Source organism: Phascolarctos cinereus, unplaced genomic scaffold, assembly GCF_003287225.1.
Source record: "Phascolarctos cinereus isolate Bilbo 61053 unplaced genomic scaffold, phaCin_HiC Scaffold_4;HRSCAF=312, whole genome shotgun sequence".
NCBI lineage: Eukaryota > Metazoa > Chordata > Mammalia > Diprotodontia > Phascolarctidae > Phascolarctos > Phascolarctos cinereus.
The window spans coordinates 84,501,083-84,522,892 of record NW_027555847.1 but is presented as its reverse complement, the minus strand read 5'-3'; the positions used below and the strand labels follow the sequence as shown (position 1 = coordinate 84,522,892).

General features: G+C 38.5%; 1 protein-coding gene and 1 pseudogene across 1 annotated transcript in view; one reads left to right on the top strand and one right to left on the bottom strand.

Annotated features, from left to right (window-relative positions):
• DCAF1 (DDB1 and CUL4 associated factor 1) overlaps positions 1-21,810 on the bottom strand; it is a 117,770-nt gene that overhangs the window by 28,459 nt on the left and 67,501 nt on the right. The window contains 8 exon segments of the mRNA XM_078152345.1: positions 254-378; positions 1,504-1,673; positions 2,805-3,014; positions 4,279-4,458; positions 6,573-6,731; positions 15,341-15,442; positions 15,817-16,320; positions 17,426-17,563. Coding sequence (XP_078008471.1) covers positions 254-378; positions 1,504-1,673; positions 2,805-3,014; positions 4,279-4,458; positions 6,573-6,731; positions 15,341-15,442; positions 15,817-16,320; positions 17,426-17,563 — 1,588 coding nt within the window.
• Positions 13,136-13,618, top strand: LOC144456624 (translocator protein pseudogene; annotated as a pseudogene).

Below are 21,810 nucleotides of genomic sequence, written 5' to 3'. Positions count from 1 at the left end.
CTACTTGAAGCGTTTTTAAATTCTCCCAACAGCCAGTGTCTTCCTTAAACTATCTTGTATTTATTTTGTAACATACATGTATGTGTTGTCTTTCCCCACCCTCAGGCCCTACCCAACAGAATACAAGTTCCTAGGCAAAAGAGGTTATTTCATTTTTATCTTGGTATCCCCAGCACTGAACGCAGTGTCTAGCACATTATACACATTTTTAAAATGCTTGTTGATTAATTTGTAAAGAACAAATTCAACTTACCTACAGTAGAGACAGTGGATCCAGCTTCATCTAACACATCTACTGATTCAGCTAACTGCAGCTGGATTTTTGGTACCACAGTAAGAATAGCCAGGACATCTAAAGCATAGCGTACGGTATCATTCCTAAGAGAGTAGACAAAGGAACTTGGCAAAAATAGCAAGTATGATACAGTCAAAAGAATGTATAAGAAATGTCATATTAGACTGTGGTCAGTCTCTGACAACAGTGGAGCCTTAAAATAAAACATAAAACAACATGACTCAACAGGTTAGGAATGAGCTCCAAAAAGCCTCAGCTTCGCTTAATAATCTAAGGAGTCTATCATTCAGGGATTTATCTGCATCTTTTTTTCTTTCTTTCTTTCTTTTTTTTGGTGAGGCCATCGGGGTTAAGTGACTTGCCCAGAGTCACAAAGCTAGTAAGTGTTACGTGTCTGAGACCAGATTTGCACTCAGGTCCTCCTGACTCCAAGGCCACAGCTCTATCCACTGCACCATCTACCTGCCCCTATCTACATCTTTCTTGATCCTCTTATTTTTAGCCCATACCACTTTTGGGACGACGTGTACCAAGAGTTGATGTCCCCCTGCATTAACAAACATTTCCTTTTTCCTTGTCCTAGCATTTCAAGTGTTAAACTGTAAGCTTCCTGAGGGCAGGGACTGTCTTTTGCCTCTTTTTTTATCCCTAGCACTTGGCATAATGCCTGGCACATAGCAGGCACTTAAAAATGTGTGACTGGTTATTGATTACATGTACTTTCTAACTCTAAGAAACCATGATACAGAATCTATTCTGAACATTAAGTTCCACTGTTCTGAGATCTGGCAAACAAGTCCACGTTCACCCTCCTAAAATAACTTCTATGATTTTGTGAATTCTGATCCTCTCTCCTTAGCCATCATCCTTCCAAAAAGAAGTCTCTTTTAAACATTTTCATGCAACAATCCCCCATGTCCTTTATCAGTCTGGCTGCCCTTTTCTGGACCTCATTCTGCTTAGTTATGTCTTACCTGACAAGTGAAAAGCAAAACTTAGACACAGTATTCTAACGTGTGCAAAACACTAGAGTATTTGTAAAGAAGAAAGGAGGGGTTTTTTTTATTCGATGAGATAGGGAAAAGTAGGGCCAGTATACAGGTCCCTAACATCATTTTATTTCATGTCTTCCTTTATACCCTGGCCCAACAAATGAGATCTTCTAAGAGAAGATAAGTCTAACTTTAGGAGTAATTCTCCAGTCTCACCTTGCATAGTAGGTTTTCCAGTTGCAGGCAATGGATATAAGCTGCAACATAAGTTGCACACAAGAAAGTTTGAGGAAGACTTCAGCTGGTTCCCAGTATAACTGAGCTGGTCCATACTCTATGAGAAACTCCATCATCTCCACAATCTGCTCATGAGTATAAGAACATGCCTACATGTAGAGAAAACAGACCATGCCATTAAGAATTGTATCATCTTCTCATATTCTTTGGTGCTTTTATCAGTTGGACAATTTTAGCAATAAAAAATGAAGTAAGAGCTTTTAGATTCCACAATCCTACAATTAGTAAAAGTCCATGGTAAATAGACACGTAGCTATAACAGATTTCTTTTACATAATGCCTGACTATTTACAAAGTACTTTCGTGTACATTGTCTCATGTGATATTCAAAACAACCCAATGAGGTAGGTAAGGAAGTAAGCATTAATCTCTTTTATGACAAGCGGACCAAAACTCATAGGGGTTAAGTGACTTATCTGGGGTCCATCACCCAGTGAATTGGCAGACACAGGAATGGAACCCAGATCTGGTGCTTTTTTCCATTATATTGCCATGCTTTCCCATAAATGTTTAATCACTTTATAGAAATCATTTATTCTATCTACTACCACCTTAAATTGGAAAACTAAAGATACGTTTTATTTTTAAAACATTTTTAAATAGACATTCATGAAAACACCTATTGAATCACTAGCACCTATATTAGATTTGAGGTTGAAAAGGCTAGTCAAAAAAAAATCATAAATTCTGTGTCCCTATTTTGCACCTGAAAGCACAGGTTTTTTGGATTAAAACAAAGGCAAAAAAACCCAACCCACTTTAATTATTTCCATTTTGATCTGAGATATTTAAAATGTGTTGAAATGGTTTTACATATAATAAAAATGTGTAGAACAGCTTCCAAGCTACTCATATTTTTCCAAGGCCTCAGCCTAAGCTTACTACAGGAATAAATTATGTTTTTATAAGACAAAATATAAAATCAAGAAGCAAGGGATATAGTATTTTATAAAAAATATTATATCTGTATTATACACACCTTAATTAATCTTTAATTTCTGGTATAAAGGGGAAAGAGACATGGCAACTGACATCTGTGGGAAAACTGAGTCTCTGAAGTTAACCTGTCTTTATTTTCAATTAGTACATAACTACACACAATGCAAGACTAATCCAGAAATTCACATCCTATAGTATTCCACTGAATCAAGTGTGTATCTCATACTCATGATGCACCCAAAAAAAAATTGCAAAATAAGTCCTTCCCACTCCTTGCTCACCTTGTATGGTGGCTGTGGATGGACAAGAATACCACCTTCTGTTCTCTGAAGTGACTGCTTCACCTGTTCCAACTTAATGGCCAGGTGAGCTTCAAAATACCTTCGGAGCGCCATGCAGGTATGTTTTCCAGTTTGTCGGCTGGCAAATATTTCATCATCACTCAGAAGAGCACCCTGATCTTCCAAGTTTAGAATTTCTAGGGTACTGATCTATGAAGAGGGACAGGGTGAACAGAATCGGACAACAGAAAAATGAAAGGCAAGAAGAAAAGGAAAATTTTAACTTTTTGGTTAAATAGACTTTCAATATAAAAGCTCAATATTTTATCCTAAACATTGGTAATTACCATGGATGCAAAATATTATATTCAAGAAGGTAAGACTACTATAGACATACTCTTCCCAGGCACAAAACTGGATCTTTTAGAAGTACCAAAGCTACATGAAGGGTAATTCCTTTTTAGAAGAGAGATTGCCTTTTCCCTTCTAATTCTCTCTCTTCAACACCAATATTCACGCATGGGTACTTATATGACTATGAATAAATAACATCTGATCTCAGAAGAAGCAAAACTGGGAAACACAAAGAAATTGGAGATGCATGGTAGGTATAAACAGGCTACAACATATTACCAATAATGATGTGCATGAAAGAAATGATATCAAATACAAATATCAAGGACATGGATGATTAGGAAAGGAGGTGGGGCCAGTCATGTATCATGAATGGGAGAGAGAACATCAGGGTCCAGAAAATATTAAAAAACCTAAGGCAAAGCTTTAGCATAATGGAGAGCTCTTTTATGGACAATTTATGAAAGGAGATGAATATGAATCACACAGAATGAGAGGACTAAGCCGAGTGGCTGTATACGCTGGTATAATACCCATACCAATGAAACTGTGAATCCACCAGAGCTACATACCATTATCGGATATTTATTCAGCTACCACTTCTAAAACAGTTACCAAGGTCTGACCCAAGAAAGCTTATACAGTTAATGATGAATACAGTAAAGTTTGTTTTTGTTTTTTAAATAGATATTATTTATAAGCTAATAGGCCATTCCTTGAAGATCTTCTATTGTACTATATACACTCTTATGTAACTACTTTCAATTCTTATTACTCCCTAGCTCAGGCTCAGGCTTGATATGAATAAAAAAATTATAAATTAATCCATACAAAAGCTTTCCATTAGGGTTTATCTGGAATGAATGTGTATTGACTATGTATTGGGATAAGAAATATTCATGGTTAGGAAAACTTGTACATGAAGGAATAGGCCTCTACAACCAATACTGAAACATCCTGAATGATGAAGAAAACAGATCTTCCAACAGCAGGGTGTTGTCTGAAGGGTTCATTACCAAAAAGTAAGGTTCTCTGCCCTCACAGGGAAAGGAAGCAAATGAAAGGGTGTGATTCTAAGAAATTTTCCACTTAGTTCTAAAACAAAAGCATTAGCTCTCACCAAGTTGACCAGGCGACGAAGGCCATCATGCCTGTCAAAGAGTTCCAAGACAGCACGAAAAGAGAAGCAAATAGAGAAAAACATGGTAGCATGGCAGCATCCAGATGCATGGGAACATTCCATTAGCCACAAGGTATAGTTCACTACATCGGATAGAACATTGTGGGGATGCATGCACACCTGCCAAGAAAAAAGATGTGGTGACACTTAAAAGATAAAACATGAGAAACCTTTTATCAAGTAGAACTGTTATATTTGTTAGAAAGTTGGACTTATTCAGGCATATCCTAGAATATAAATAAAGGCAGAGTCTAACCCAACCAAGCCCTCAAATTTCTTCCCTGCATTCCTTTCTTGTTGCCTTCACCACACTGCTACAAAGGGAAAAGGGGATACCCAAAGGTAGAGTAAGCTCCATCTCTTCTTCTATTACTCAAAAACTCATCACCTGCCCCTACCCCTCACCTTCTTAACTCCCATCCCATCCTTCATCTCAGAACCCTCACCCCAATCCCTCAATTTCCCAGCCACTTAAAGTTACATTCTTGCTTTCTGTACCCAACCTGCTGCAGTCTCCATTTTAGGACAAAGGAGCACCACCAATGATCTGGAACTGTGGGAATACCTACTCCTACCACTATGGCTGTCATGAAGGAGGTGCACTATTAGCATCACAAATTGGAACTTGTGAATACAATTTCACAAATAATGTTTAGATGCTACAACACTATTAGAAATTTATATGCCAAAAACATTCTGGATTAATTTTTTATGAGCCAAAGGGACAGCATGCACAGTGGATAGTGTAAAGGACTTAAGAGTCAGGAAGACTTTGATCTAAATTCCACCTCAAACACTTACTAGCTGTGTGACCCTGGGGCAAGGCACTTAACGTCTCTGAGCCACAGGTTTCTCATCTGTAAAATGGGAAGATAACAGCACCTACCTCAAAGAGTTGTTGTGAGGATCAAATCAGATAACAGATGTAAAATGTTTTGCAAACTTTAAAACACTGTACAGCTATAACTATGGTTCTCCTCTTCCCTAGCATCAAGTAGAGAGTAAAAAGGAAGCCTGCAAACGCAATGCCTCACCTACATTACTGGCAAGTCTTCACAAAGACTCATAAAGCTACAAGTATCAAAAGTCTCTAGTTAAGCAGCTCCACTTCACTAGAAAAACTAGCAAACACTTTTGAGGAGGGACAGGGTCAAATGAGAGAATAGAATAAATTGGGGATGGGATACAATGAAGGGAAATATGGTTAGTTTTCCACAACATGGCTATTTATGAAGTGTTTTGCATGACTACACATGTATAACCTGTATCCAGTTGCCTGCCTTCTCAATGAGGGTGGATGGGCAGGGAAGAAGGGAGAGAATTTGGAATCCAAAGTTTTAAAAACAAATGTTAAAAATTGTTTTTACATGCAACTGGGAAATAAGATGTACAGACAATGGGGTATAGAAATCTATCGTGCCCTACAGGAAAATAGAAGAGGAAGGGTATTGGGGGGAGGGGGGTTGACAGAAGGGCAGATCAGGGGAAGGGGCACTCAGAACGCATGCCATCTTAGGGCGGGGGGAGGGGAGAGACAGGGAGAAAATTTGGAACACAAAATCTTGTGGAAGTGAATGCTGAAAACTAAAAATAAATTAATTTTTTAAAATTTACTGTTTTGTTTTTCCAGGATACTTCACTTAGCTAGAAGACTTAAAATGAAGATTTTTCAAGACTATTGAGTTATTTTAATCTTGAGAAAATGTAAAATTATTTCATGTGTCTTCGAAACAAACTACCTGGGAACAGAAACCTAGGAGCTGTATACTCAGCCCTCTTCATCCTAAAATAAATTAATCCACACAGGACAGGACTGTTAAGAACTAATACAGAAGATACATTAGACGAGTACTTAAAAGAAAGTACTCATTGGAATAGACAGAACAATGTTAATACAACAGGAGATACTTAGCCTAAACTCCAAAGTCCCTAACCCCAAAGAAATCTATTTTTCCTTGCTTCAAATATCTCCTACTTATTGATACAAATGTATATTTATGTGCAGCTAAGCATGACCACACATGCTCATTAATAACTGCATTTTCAGAAAGCTTTGGAATCCTTCATAATACTAGGTATTCTACACCCTAGCTTCTTTTACTATCATACAACTCCCTCAATTATACCCTCTACATTTACTAAATTCAGTTAAGTTATTTGCAGAGTGCTTATACACTCAAAAAAAAACTGTCCCCCAGAATTATCAACAATATATTTGGGAACACTGTACTTACTCGTTCCATGGCATCCTGGTTATAAGACAGATAATATAAGCACATGGATACCCCAGTAGCAGCCATAGAAGGACGAGGAATTTCCAGTAACTTTTGTACACCTCCATGTGCAACAAACTCTGTGGCAAACTTGTTGTGGAGCAGAAGTGATGCCAAGTGCTGGAGGAAAGGACAAGAATTAGCACGGGACAAGTAAAACCAACATAAGGCTCTCCAAAAAATACCAACAAAGTAGGACATTTACACACAAGTCCTCATTTTCCATATACAACTTTGAGTAGGATGATGATTCTAATTTCCTGCCCCAAATAGAAGTGTAAGCAAAATACCAAAATATTTTTCCCAGGGCAACTAACCTCACAGGGTGTCATGAGAATGAGGTAACAGATACTAACAATTAGAAAGTTTACACAATTATAAGATGTTATTGTTCAATTATTTTATTGTCTCATGAAGCAAGGGATCAAAGGAGTCTGGCAGTCTTCTCATTTTTGTCATTTAGTATAACAAATAGTGTATATACTAACCTTGGCTCTCTTTGCCACTGCCTTAGCAACTAATGAAGCTACTATCTTTTGCTATATTAGGATTTTAGGAAGATCAATTTTAAAATAAGAATTTGCAGCAAATTATCAAGTACTACATACACTGTTATTAATGCTAATAAGAATCCATTTCAGAGACCACATACCCTCAACTTCCTTTGTATTTTCAACAAACCTCTGACACACACATCAAACTAAGTACAATCTTTTTTCCTAATTATAATTCCAATTCATTCAACTTTTCAAGAAATCTTTCCAATACTACACTTATGAATGTAGAAATATCATACCTTAATTTCTTTTGCCTTTCCCAGATAAGAATAAGATACCAAAGCTGCCCTTATTCAGGAAAAAACTTCAGAGGTCAGGCTATATACCCCTTCTGTTGTTTCACAACAATTATTTAACAATAATTGATGATTTTCTTAATTTAACTTGAATACCCAGAGGGGAAAAAAAGTTTCCTTTGCTATGCTTATGGGCTGAACTGCTTTTAGTATTTAAGTGTAAGATTATACTATACTTCTCAATCTCACACCTCTTCCAAACTTAGACCTTGAGGCAAATGATCTTGGACCCAAATGTCAGACTTGATAAACTGAATCAAATTAGGAAACTGAGAATCAGGGAAAGGCACCCAGACTACAAACTATGTGTCTATACAGTGATAGAAAACTACCTTTTCATAACTTTTGTAAAAAGATGTGACAGAAACTGACAACTTTTGATTTAAGGTATCTATCTAATCTGGGAAAACCAAGAATTTGACTATTTCTGTTTCAAACAGCAATGGTAGCAAAGTCTTCGATTTAATTCAACAAACAATTATTAAGTATATAATGTTCATAGCCCTATGCTAGGTCACAGAACATTAGATTTAGGGCTAGAAGGGACATTGGGGTCATTTGATCCAACTCCTTCATAGTACAAATGTGGGAAATGAGGCCCAGAAAGGCTGATTTTAACAGTAAGCATAACAGTAACAACTAGCATTTATATAATACTTTTAGGTTTCTAAAGCACTTTACAAATATTATCTCATTTTATATTCATAACAATCCTAAAAGACAGATGCAATTATTATCATCTCTACTCTCCACAGGAAGGAAGTGAGGCAGACAGAGGTTTAGTTCTTTGCCAAGGTGATTGTCTGAGGCTAGATGAATTCAGGTCTTCCTGAATCCAAGTCCAACACTCTAGCCACTAAGGTGCCTACAATTATACAGGTTACAACTAGCAGAATATGACTTGAACCCTGGTCTCTAATTTCAAATCCAACATTCTTCCCATTGTACCATGGTGGCTCCCTAAAAGAAATTTAGACAAACATACATTAAGACACAGTCCATACCCCTTCTTAAAATCTTAGAGGGGAATACACCATATTCAAGTCAATTTCCTGCCTCAGTTTCCTGAGTCCAAGCATTTTCAGCATCTTCCAACCACAGTGGAAATGTCTTAGACAAAAAATGAATGTGATCTTACCACCTAAAAGGGATGGAAGATTTTCAAAAATTAAAATTCTACCAAAACAAGTGTGACTGACTCCAGTGGGGGAGAAAGGGAGGAGGAAAACATCTAAATAGACTAAAAATACTACACTGGGAACTTTCCAATGAGTACATATTCTTAAAAAGGCTTATACAAAAGATGAAGAAAAGAATGGAAGAGGTCTATAAGAATAGTGTGAAGAAAGCTAAAATTTAAAATGAGTCCAGGCTCCAGAAAGTTAAACTAAGATGAACAGATAAAAGTTACAGAGTGACAGAGAGGTTTACTTTAAAGAATTTTCTGACTTTCCTATCTAAAAATGGAATGAGTTGCCTCAATAAGTGAGAACTATCACTCAATGACAACTTATTAAGGATACTGTACCAAGAAATATACACAAAACTAGCTGGGCTCTGAGGACCCTTACAATTTGAAGATACTATGAATGTTTTCTGGTTGATAAATAGTCAAAGAATATAAACAGGTCATTTTCAGAGGAAGAAATCCAAACTGTCAAATAGTTATATGAAAAAAATGTCTTAAATCACTAAAGAAATGCAAATTAAATCAAATCTGAGGTTTTACCTCACACCCATCACACTGGTAAAGTTAGCAAAAATGGAAAATGACAAATGTTGAGAGGGGTTGTAGGAAAATAGACAAATTAATGCACTGTCAGTGGAACTATGAACTGGTTCAGCCATTCTGAAAAATAATTTGGAACTATGCCTTAAAGCTATTAAATTGTGCACACCCTTCAACACCGCAATACCACTACTAGGTCTATACTCCAAAGAGATCAAGAGGAAAAGGGGGGGCGGGGCAGCTAGGTGGCGCAGTAGACAGAGCACTGGCCCTGAAGTCAGAAGGACCTGAATTCAAATCTGGCCTCGGACCAAACACTTGACACTTACTAGCTGTGTGACCCTGGACAAGTCACTTAACCCCAATTGCCTAATAAATAAATAAACAGAGAGAGAGAGAGAGAGACAGACAGACAGACAGACAGACAGATAGACAGATAGATAGATAGATAGATAGATAGATAGATAGATAGATAGATAGATAGATAGATAGATAGATAAAAGAAAGGAAAAGGGACCAGGTGTATATTTATAGCAGTCATTTTTTTGTGCTGGTAAAGAACTGGAAATTTAGGAGATGCCAATCAATTAGAGAATGGCTGAACAACTTAGGACATATGAATGTGACGGAATATAACTATGCTATAAGAATGAAGGGGAGAGTTTCAGAGAAACCTGAGAAGACTTGCACAAAATGATGGAGAATGAAGTGAGCAGAACCAGGAGAATAATTTATACAATAACAAAAATATTGTAAAGAGAAACGACTTTGAAAGACTTGGGAACTCTGATCAACACAACAATCAACCACAATTTCAGAGGACTCAAAATAAACATGTTGCTCATCTCATGACAGCGAAGTAATAGATTCAGAGTATAGACTGAGACATATATTTTTGAACATGGCCAATGTGGAAATTTATTTTGTTTGACTATGCATGTTTTTAACAGTTTTTGCTTTTCTTGCCTTCTAAAGTAGGGGATGGGTATGTGGGTGGGTGTGGGTATGTATGTGAGAGAGAGGAAGAGAGACAGAAAAGGTTAATTTTTGTGTGTAATTTTAAAAAAAGGCTATGAACTCCATTTTTAACCCTGTCCCCTTCTCAAAAATACCATCAGTCCTGTAAAAAGCCCTCCCTCTAATGCCCAAGCTGCCTATGTTGTTCTGGCCCACCGTAGGGGTAGGGAAGAAGGAGTGACACAACAACTCCAACTTCTGGCTTATCAGGAAAGAGAAGGACTGACTATTCTGAATACTATAAAGAAGTTGCCTCTCACCCACCTCCTTAAGCTTCAAGTCACCATATACAAAATAATGAATAATTCCTGAACCAAGACAGTACCTACATTTAATGATGAATACTGATAAACTTTTAACAAATACAATGGAGAGGCTATTTCTTGTTTTGGTTTTTTTTTTGTTTTGCTAGGCAATGGGGTCAAGTGACTTGCCCAAGGTCACACGGCTAGTAAGTGTTATGTGCCTGAGGCCGGATTTGAACTCAGGTCCTCCTGAATCCAGGACCGGTGCTCCATCCACTGCGCCACCTAGCTGCCTCCAAAGAGGCTATTTCTTACAGTTTCTTTATGATATTACGTATACTCTCAACTAATTACCCTCATACTCCTTGCTGCCAGGCTCAGGCTTCCTAAATAACTACAAAATTACGAATGAATCACACACTTATCTTGGTCATCAAATAGGTCTTGAGTCACATGTCCAATTACGAATACTGAAATCTTAGTTCAGTGCTCTTTCCATTATACCACACTACCACTGAAGAGACCTGGGTTCTAGGCCCAGCTCTGTCAAAAACTACTTACTTTATCACATGCAGTCATTTAATCAATCTGTAAAACAAGGATGATTATATTCCTCCTAATTGTTTTATAGGGTCATTATAAGGATTAAATGAGAACCTGCAAAAATACTTCAGGGAAAAAAAAGGTTTTATTTTGTTGTTGTTGCTGGAAACTAAAGTACAAATGACAGTTAACTCTTAAGTTGCATGAGTTAAGTGACTCCTCTGGAGTTTAAGGGAAAGTCAACAAGCTCTTTTACTTTGTATATTACAAAACTAAGAAGAAAGACTTCTGTCTAATATGCCACTTATTATTTGCATATGTAACTTTGTAAGCTAGTTGAGCTAGCATTTTCACAACATCCTTAGTTACGATAGACTTCTAGGGTTCAGGTTTGTTTTTAGACAAGATGGCCCACTGATTGCATGACTTCCCAATGTTTCTTACATAAATAAACTTTTTACCATGTGCACCAAATGGCCAGCCAGCCCTCGTGCTCCCCTCCACACCCTTACCTAACTTTCCTTCCTCCTTGGCTCTACCCTCTTGGGGCTGTTCCCCCCAAAAGGGTAACAGGCAGGAGGAAGGAATGGCCCCTGTGTTCCTAACCACCAGATCGGTCCCAGGAAGCTGTTACATTTAAGAATGTTGCTGTGAACTTTAACTGACAAGAAAGAGGGCAGCTGGCTGCCCCTCATAAGGACTTGTGCAGGGAAGTGCAACCGAAGAGCTACAGAGCAGGGTTTCCCTGGAAGGGCTTCCTGTTTCCAAAGTCGATATGATGTCCCAGCTGCAGCATATGCCCAGAGGCTTCCATCAAGAGATTTACAAGCTCCAGAATATAACACATTCACACTATCAGAGGCAACCCATCTGGTTTTGACCATAAATTAATATTCCAGCCAAACTATACTACCAGCTCTTTCCTGAACTTGACATTAGGGACATTCTGCTGTACTGAACAGTATACTTAGTAGATTGAACCTGGGTGGGAATGCTACCTCTGATCCTTACTGCCCATGTGACTAGAGGCAAACAATTTAATCTCTCCAAACCTGAGTTTTTTTCATGTGTAAAATGAGGATATTACCACCTGTCTCACAGGGTTGTTTTCAGGGTCAAATCAAAGAATGATATAAAACACCTGACAAAATGTCAAGCACTTCTTTAGCTATTATGATGATAATGATCTCCTGCCGCTAGGCCAGCAGTTCTCCAACACTTTTTACTCACGGCATGATCTTCTTTACCTTAAGTGATCATGGCACACTGAACACTGAAGCTAGCAACAAAGAAGAATAGCGGGGCAGTTTGGGCCTCCACACTCTTGACCTGGCCATGGGATTCTCTGAACTCTGAAGATGGAGCTGCTACTGTGACCTTCCTGCTGCCAAGCCAAAGCTAGCACACAGCCAAGTGCAACTTCGAATGGAGGATTCTATGCATCCATATCCCTGGAGAACCATAGCTCTGTGTGCTTGTCTGGGCCATCTCCCAGGCCTGTAACACCTTCCTTCCTCATTTTTGCTTTCACATTCCTTTGACTCCTTTAGGGTCCTAGTCAGATGCCACCCCTTCCATGCAACATTCCCTGATTACCTCTGCAGCTAAAAGTATTTTCTCATCCTCCTAAAGTATTCGCAGAGAATTTCATCTTGATCTTTACTCTGCACCATCACACTCCATGCTGCATCACACTTACCTGTGTAGAAATCATATCTTCCCTAACAGAAAGTAAACTCCATACAGGCAGGGCTTGCCATGTTTTATCTTTGTATCTCTAGGGTCTAACCCAGGCCTACACAACCTGCAACACCTCCAATGAAAAATGTAGAGTAAAACATCCTTTGTATGTAGAGGAAATCCTTTGGCGTGCACGGTAGCTGGCGAGAAGCTATAGTAGGTTGTGTAGGCCTGGTCTAACCCAATGCCTTCCTTGCATACAAATGGCAGGCATTTAATAGAATATTTCTTGAATGACTGTACTCTGCACTCATTAACTTCTTCATTTCTTATTCTTTTTTTAAAATTTCTTTTTTTTATCTCCCTACAGTGCCTAGTATAGTGTTCTAAATATTATTTAAATAGGTTCCAATGAGTACCTTTTAGCCCCTGCCCCTCCCCAGCTCCAGATAACACACTAGAAATGGCACCCCTGTGGGTCCATGCAGTTGGTTTCACTTTGTTCCCTAGCACTGGCAGCATGCCAGAATCCCAAATCACAAAGCGCGGAGGGTCCAACGTAGTAAGAAGAAGCCACCATGGGATCCACGCTGCAGGATGCTGGTTCCCGTCTAGGGGCCATTGTATACAACGATGGAGCATGGCTTCTACCTAGTTTGGAAGGAGCTGGGGGGCTTCACAGAGAAAGCTTTGGTGTTCCTGGGACTCTATTCAGGGCACCACCCTTATTCTTTGGTGCTCACCAAATAGGCAGGGCCTGGTGGAGATCTTCCTGACAAGTGGAGCTACAGTGGTTACCACCCAATCCTGGTGTGTGCCCAACAGCTTCCCACGTCATATACTCATACTTATCCTGACCTGGATGGTGATGGCCACAACCCTAAATTACTGTGTCTGGAGGAATGACAAAGACAAAAAGTGTTGCCATAATGCAGAATAAAGGAGGTCTAAGGTTTCTGGTTTTGAGACAGGTCTCAGAAACAAGATGAGAGTGTTGCTAAAGCTGACTTGAGGCTCTTAACTGGAAGCCTTCTCCTTAAGCTGGTCAGCTTGACAAAGAACAAAACACATTCCCTCTGTAGTTGGGGACCACCCAAAAAGTGGCATTTCATTTTAAAATTTCTCTACAGGTGTTTCAAAATACAATGTGAAAATTGGGCTATGACCAGTTCCAGCTTTTTAAACGACTCTGAGCTCCACCATAAAACAGTCCTCATGTGTGTCGGCAACCGAACCAAGCCAAGCTTGGTCCCCCCATTTTGGTTATATTATAGTGGCTCATCTTCCCAACTTTTACATGCAAAATAAATGGCTCGATTATATTGTGACGTAGACCTGTGATGTAGATCCTAGGTTCTTTCTGAAACTCACTTAAGTATATACAGTCTGTTCAAGGGAAGATCAAGTGAGTGGCCTGGGAGTCCCAGAATCACAGGATCTAGAGATTCGAGTGGTCCAAGCCATACCTCAAAGAGATCCCCACTGAAACACATCCAACAGCAGGTTGTTCAGCCTTTGCTAGTAGATTTCTAAGGGCAAGGATTCCACTCCCCCTACCAGGCAGCACATTCTACTTTGAGGCGCCCTTAAAGGACTAAGAGTGATTTCCTGCCATCCAGCCTCAATCTGCCTCTCCACAGTTTCTACCCACTGCCACTGGTTCTTCAGAGAACAAAACTAATCCTACTCCAATTTCCATATCACAGTCCTTTTTTTCTTTTGAAAACTTTGTTTTCATATTGTTTGCCTATTTATCTATTAATGATCTTCCTGTATTTAAAAAAACATTATTTAAATAGTATTTACTTTTTGATAGCACTATATTTTAAAGGCAAAAGGACTTAATAAGAAATGGGAGTGGTTAACAAGCTGTCTATGTGTCTATTTCCATTCAGTGTCAATAAATAAAGATGCCCTAAGGTGAGCAAGCAATGATCTCTGGTCTCTTCTTTAATCATTATTAGTTTTTTATTTTTAGGTTTCTAACTGCTTACTTGATGGAGGAGATAAGTGACTCAATTCAACATTTAGCACTGGAAATACAAAGAGCAAAAGCAATAATTTCTGCTCTTGAAGAACTGACATTTTAAGCTGTCAAGAAAGCAAGTGCTCTCTAATACTAGAAGGACCAAGAGGGTTAACTGGTGCAAAAATGTTCTAATTTTACTTTGAAATAAAAATTTTCATCCTATTATCTAATTTCTTTGCCTTATAAATTAAAAAACATGTACTGCATCATGGCTTGGTCCTTTGAGGTATTCTTAAATTCTGCTCCTTCTAATGTGAAATGATGTTTAGAACACTGTACTAAATAGTATGAGAGATAAAAAAGAGAAGAAATGATCCTTACTTTTGAGGAGCTGACGATCCATTAACAATTTATTAAGTTCCTACCATTTGCAAGGAAGGTACTGCATAGAATAAATCCAATATGCAATGTCAAAGTACTTTTACAAGTAATCATCCCTTTTGTCTGATAAATATTAATTTTTCACCAATCTTTGTTATAATTACTACACTTTGATAACAGTTACACTACAGCCATTTGGGCTATTTTTGTAGCCCACATATAATGAAAGCATAGTGTGCATGTTGCCTTAAGAAATGCTGTATGTGCCAACAGATTTTATCTAACCAGTACCCTTTATATTCTACAATTTACCTTCAGGGCCTCAAAGGTGAGTAACACATCATTTGTCCTTTTTAAGTCAATATAGAACATCATCAGCTCCCTTGATCCAAGCTGCATGAAAATGGGAAGCAGCTGAAAGAACAAAAAGAGTAAAAATTCTTTAAGGTTACTCTCCTAACATTCAGTTTCATCCTTTGGGGATAAAACACTTGACCTACTTTTTCTACTCTTCCATAGGAGGATGAAAATATAAATGAAGTCCTTCAGGCTCTTCAGAAGGAAAAGAGGCATTACTCAAGTCAGAAAACAATTATTGCCATTTTCACTGAACAAAAAAATAAAATGGAAATACACACACAATGCAGAAGCCTTTGCTAATTTGGTTCATAAAAACCCATGCTTTATACTATCACAATAGTTTTTCTTTTTATAATAACTCATCTCCCCAAAATATACAGAAAGCTCATCTCAAAGGAAAAAAATACATTTTATACCTCTATACATACCTCCTGATACTCTCCTAGTGGAGTCAAGTACTGAAGAATAAGTCGTTGCTCTATAGCAGAAGTCAAAGGATAAAGGGTATAATTAGTACCAATAACCCAAGGGGACATTTCTGACCAGCTGCTGTTAGAGAGCTCAACAAACATGCGTTCTGGCTCAGAGGTGGAGAAGCCCAACTTTTGTTTGGCTTTTCTGAAGCCATCTCTGTCACCCTGTTTTGCCATTTTACTTTTTTTCAACCCTCCATCCTCAAGTTTGGTGGTTGAATTCACTCTGCTACTGGTCTTATGGCCTGAATCAAGGTGAAAGGAAATCTCCATATCCCCAGAGGTCTCCTCCTGTTCTCCATCCATTGTCATTTCCCCATAGTCCATGTCTACCGCTTCCTCATCCAGTGGCAACAGCGGTTCCGAGGACAACTTTCGAGGGCTGGGACGTTTATTTTCCTGCCGTAAAGTCATTTCATGCACCTGCAGCTCCCTAAGTCGCCGGAGCACTAAAGCCACCTGGAAACACAATTAAGAAAAAGTGAGCAACACCAATGAATGCTACCTTATTCTGCAATCTTAGTTCTACAACCCTAGAACTTAATGGAAAAAAAAAAAACAAGAGTTTCTTAAGCTCACTACCACAAATAAATAAAACTAAATTGCATCATTATCTTTGTTAGTTTAAAAATTTTATTTACAATCAGAATCAAGTCCCATCAATTCCCCATCCCGCGAATATGCCTTCCCTGAGAACCTTTACCTTTAGTTATGAAAGCAGTATTTGCCAAATATTACTGAACTACAGGAATAAAGTCATGACCATAGAAAAAAATTTATTTTTCTACAGGATCTAATAAAGACAACGGTTAAAAAGAGTGCCTCATTTTTTATGTAATAATACATATGAATCTATTAAAGAAATCAATACCAACACAACCAACTTATATAACATATTAACCACTGACTACAGATGCTTGGACCAAGCAAGTCATACCACTGTACCAAAAAGAGACACACTATCAAATTTTTAAGAAACTCCTGTGAAAACAGATTGTTAACTACTTTTCAACAACTTTCACTTGCTATTTTCAAAGTCCACATGGCACTAGAAATACGTACTGATACAGGTGCATCAACATGTCTAATGACACTATATAAATAAACCCTTCCCCAAAACTACCTACAATTTGCCTAACCCTCCCACAAAGTGACAGATGACTCCTGCACTTTTTTTTAAAAACAAAACAAAACCAAAGCATTTCTTTCTAGTGATCTACCAAAACTACTTATCCTGGACAAGCTGACAAGTAACTTATTTAAAAGACAAAAAACATACACTTAGGGCAAAGAAAGATGAGCAATTAAGATAAGGAACACAGTACTGAAAAGTTCAAGAAAGGATATCACATGGTACAATAAAAAGAAAAGGTAAGGGCAGAGTGTACCACCAGGAGACATCTGTGCCACTACACCTGCATCAAGTGCAGCAGCAATCCCACCTGCCCGATGACAAACGGGAGACATATGCGTCAGATTTCAATGGCAGGAAGAAATTTTTATTTACAAAGCATCACCATCCTTCTCTGCCTCCACACAAAATGTATTCCAATCTGGTCATTACCAGCTGTGAGTTCTCATCCCTATAGTTGGCAGCAATATCTTGGTTTTCCATAGCACCTCCCAACAGTCCAGTAGAATAAGTCCTCAGTGGTTGATCAGCCTCTCTTGCCCATTTGAACAGGTTCTCAACAATTCCTTCCTACAGTTTAAGGGGGAGAAAACAGAACAATTCAGAAGGCACACCTTTTCAGAATTCATCTAGGTAAAATTCTGGATTTTCCTCATTTCCTTTCTTTCCAAACCCCTCTCACTCAGCTCATCATCCACAAATTGGGATGCTTTATTTTAAAATTCCTGAATACTTAAGATATATTTCTGAGCAATGTCCAGTCATTATCATAGTTAATTCGTACATACTACATGAGGCAGCAAAACAGGGCACAGACTGACTCAAGGAAAGACCACCTACTATTCTAAAAAAAGACACAACGCAGTTTGGTATCTCCTAAGATTAAATTTTATTGGACATATGACTGCCCCCAAATCCACTTATAGCCTTAACCCATTACAATGTCCACCCTCATGAAATCCCATGCAAACCCACGTTCCTAGAATTTAGAGAGAATGCACTGAAGATATCAATGTAGCCATATGTTAGACCTCTATATACTCATACATGTCCCTCACAGGACTTTGGAGGGTGGAAAAATCCAAATAACTGGGTCTTCTTTCATCTTAGAGCTAACGAACACACATCTCCTGCTCCCCTAATCCCTGTGATCCAAGGTCAAAGCCCGAGTTACAAAACTATTTTCCCTGTTACTTCTGCCCACAATCTCATTCCCATCCAGCTTCATCCCTTCCTAGTTCCTATTCTCTTCTACCCTCCTGTTCCGCTACAACCTCTGGAACACCTAACTCTATTATTAGCAAACTTCCCTAAATCTCATCTCTCACTCTTCTATTCTGACACTCATGATAACTTGCACTCCCTAGAAGATATCACATCCCAGAATACCCTCTCTACTGTGGTTTGCTCTTTCCCTCATCCCTCCTAACAAACTGGATCAGTATTCAACAAACTCCTTACAAACCACCATTACTTCTAGACCCACCTTCTCCTGCCATCACTGTGAAACTGCTCCTTTTTTGAGACGGACTTCATCTACAGTTTTATCACCCAGTCCACATCTTTAGTGCTATAATCTACTGACCTCTAAGGTACTTTTCCTCCTTTCTAATGGCGCTCAGTACCTTACTCCTAGCTACACCTGTCATCATACTTTAAGGACTTCAATATACACAATGATTTTCCATTGAACACACTTAGCCTCCCAGTTTGCTAATCTTCAACTCTCATGAAAAATCTTTACTCCACCTCTGCTATCTACAGGAGTGATGATACTTTAAATTCAATTCAATGAGTACTGATAAAGCATTGAATATGTGTTAGACATTGTATTAGATGCCTGGAACACAAAGACTAAAATGAAAACTGCCTCTGCCCTCAAGAAGTTTACATTCCACTCATCATCAATAACTGTGCCATCTATATAATCTTAAAACCTGAAATTCTCAACTCAGATCAAAATAGCTCATCTCCTTTCATCTTTCACCCTGTTTCACTTTCCCTAAAGTTTACTTTGTCCTCACCAGAGCTTCAAGATTCCTCCATCCTTCCCTAGCCTCCCAATCAGTCATCCTTCCTCTGGTCTCACTGTCCTTGGCTCAGCCACACACTGTCCACCCCTGAATCCCCTCACTCCCTTGTTCTTCTGCCATTCACACACCTTGACAATCTTCAACCCTGGTCATGACCATTATCAACTGTCTCTGCTCCTACTCTCAGACCTATTAAGACCACTGAAGAAAGTCACATTAGCATGTGGTTAGAGACTCATTAAAATAATAACAAGAGTTGACACATAGATGGTGCTCTAATACTTGATAGGCAGCATGACACAGTAAACAGAGGGTCAGTCTTGGAAATAGAAAGACCTGAGTTTGAATCCTGCCTCCAACATATAGTGTGTCACCATAGGCAAGTCACTTAACAGTTCAGTGCCCCCAAGCAATTATCTAAGACCATAATATGTAAATTACAGGTGAACTGCTGAACTGCATTAATGTAAAGAATTTGCATATCACAAGTTCCTGACATCAGTGAAATCACATTATCTGGACCAGAAAAAAAAGAAAGAAAATATAACGTGCCAAGCATTTTACACAATTAGCTCCTTTAATATCCACAATAAGTTTGTGAGGTAGGTACTAAAGGTATTATCCTCCCTATTTTATAAATGAGGAAACTGAAGCTTCAAAAGGTTCTACATGACTTTTCCATGACCACACAACCAGTGAGTATCCCAGGTGGACTTGAAGCCCAGCTCTCTTCCGAATCTAAATTCAGTGCACTTTCCACTATGCCAAAGCACCTCTAAATCACGTGATTCAGGCTCGACAAAATCTTCATTGTCACGGGGGTATCCTGTCATTGTTCCCCCTTTTTCCCCCCCAAAACAATGGATGGTTCACCAAGCAGGGGAAGGAAGACAGACAGACTTGGAAATTAAGGTATTGTAAAAACAAAAGTTATCATTAGACAATTCAATAGATAGCCTTCTGTTTCAAGGAGAAGCTTGGGAAACTACTAAGATCCGACCTCGTATCCTCTACTGGTTTAGTTCTTGGCCCCACTCACTGCCCATCTGTAGTATGTGACCAAGATAAACATACTGATAGATAAGCTCTTCAGGCTGTTCCTCTAAAATGTACCTCATAGTGTGGACAATAGGAACTCTTCATTTACTTGTTTTTTCCTATGTGAGTGACTAGGTGAAACTCTTTGAGTAATGATGAATCTCATCTAGGAGGTTCTGGAGTGTTCCAAAACGTGATATAACCAGGACAACCAGCAAAATCTATAAAGAATAATAATGGAGGCCCCCATCTAAAAGGAACACTTCTATGACTTGGATTCTGTGCTCAATATCCTCCGTTACAAAAGCCAACACAAAACTACCTGTTTCATGTTGCACTTGATATTAACAATGATGAATTCACTTGCAAGGAATCTTGCTTAATTTTGAGGTATGCAGGGGAGACACCTTATTGAAAGAGAGTCTAAATTGGTGCTTTACTCTACTGAATCAAATGCTTTTTAGTCAACAACCAATAAGCACAACGGCATCCTACATTTGTTACATCTTTCAATCAATTGTTTGATTGTAAATATGTGGTCTAGTACAGAGTTTCACTTACAAAAGCCTATTCGTTCTCTACTAATACCCTCACCAAGTAAGACCTCAATGCATATGTAGATTATTCTTACAAAAATTCTGCATAGATGGGAAAGAGCATGTGAGAGAGAGTGTGTGTGTGTAAGTTGAAATTTTCTTGGTCACCTTTTTTTTGGGTACTGAAGACAGAGATTTTTCCTATGCCTTTTGTATCTCTCCCTCTTCAGATACTGGGAGAATCAATCCTTCAATATCCTCATGATCATACAGTCTCCAGCAGTTGCTTTTCCCATCTTTATTCTTTTCAGTGCTGCCTTCTACATCTTCTATAAGTACATCTGGGGCTACAATGTTCAAGTCCAAGTGTAATGGCTCCCTTGATGGAGAAGTGTTACAAAAAATCTTTGCAGATCTTTTCATTAATGTATTGTCCTCTTTCCAGTTTCATCTTTAAATGCTCTCAGAATGACTTTGCTTAGCTGAATTTCTTGCCAAGTTTTCTTTAAATTGGTTTTACCCTCTACTATTTTTATGAGACGAGACTCCAAACCAAACTCCATCATGAGATTTTACAGACAAGTTTATTGTTTAAATTGGGATTGCATTTGGCTGCTCTCTTCATCTGAACAAGAGGTGAATTGTTTGCTAAGGTACTTTAGTGTCATTTAGTCTACTCGAAAGCCTATTGCCAATACCTTCACTTAATTTATACCTACCACTGAGACTTTCCGACTGCTTCATCAGACCCAAATTTAAATCTTGCCTTTAGGTAAGATAATAGTGGCTGAATCAATTTGCACAAATATTTAGAACACAGTATCTGTCTACTCTGAGCAAAGTCTAGCATTAAAATGTTTGTAATGATGGATAGATAGACAGACAGGCCATTTATCAAGTGGTTCCTATGTGTCAGGCACTGTGCTAAGTGCTGAGAATACAAATACAAGCAAAAAGATCGTCCTTGCCCTTAAGAAGCTTACATTTAATACATAAAAAGAAGCTGAAAAGGAAAGGAGGTAAACATAAGAATGAGGGTCCAGGAGTCCAGGGAGTCACGGGTTGAACCAGGTTTGAAGAGAGCATGGCTCACTCCATGAGCACCAAAATCCATAAGGAAATGACACAAATTTATGAGCATAACCCTTTCCCCAAGAGATGACTACACAAAGGATAAGAATAGATAATCCTCAAAATAATTATCAATTCC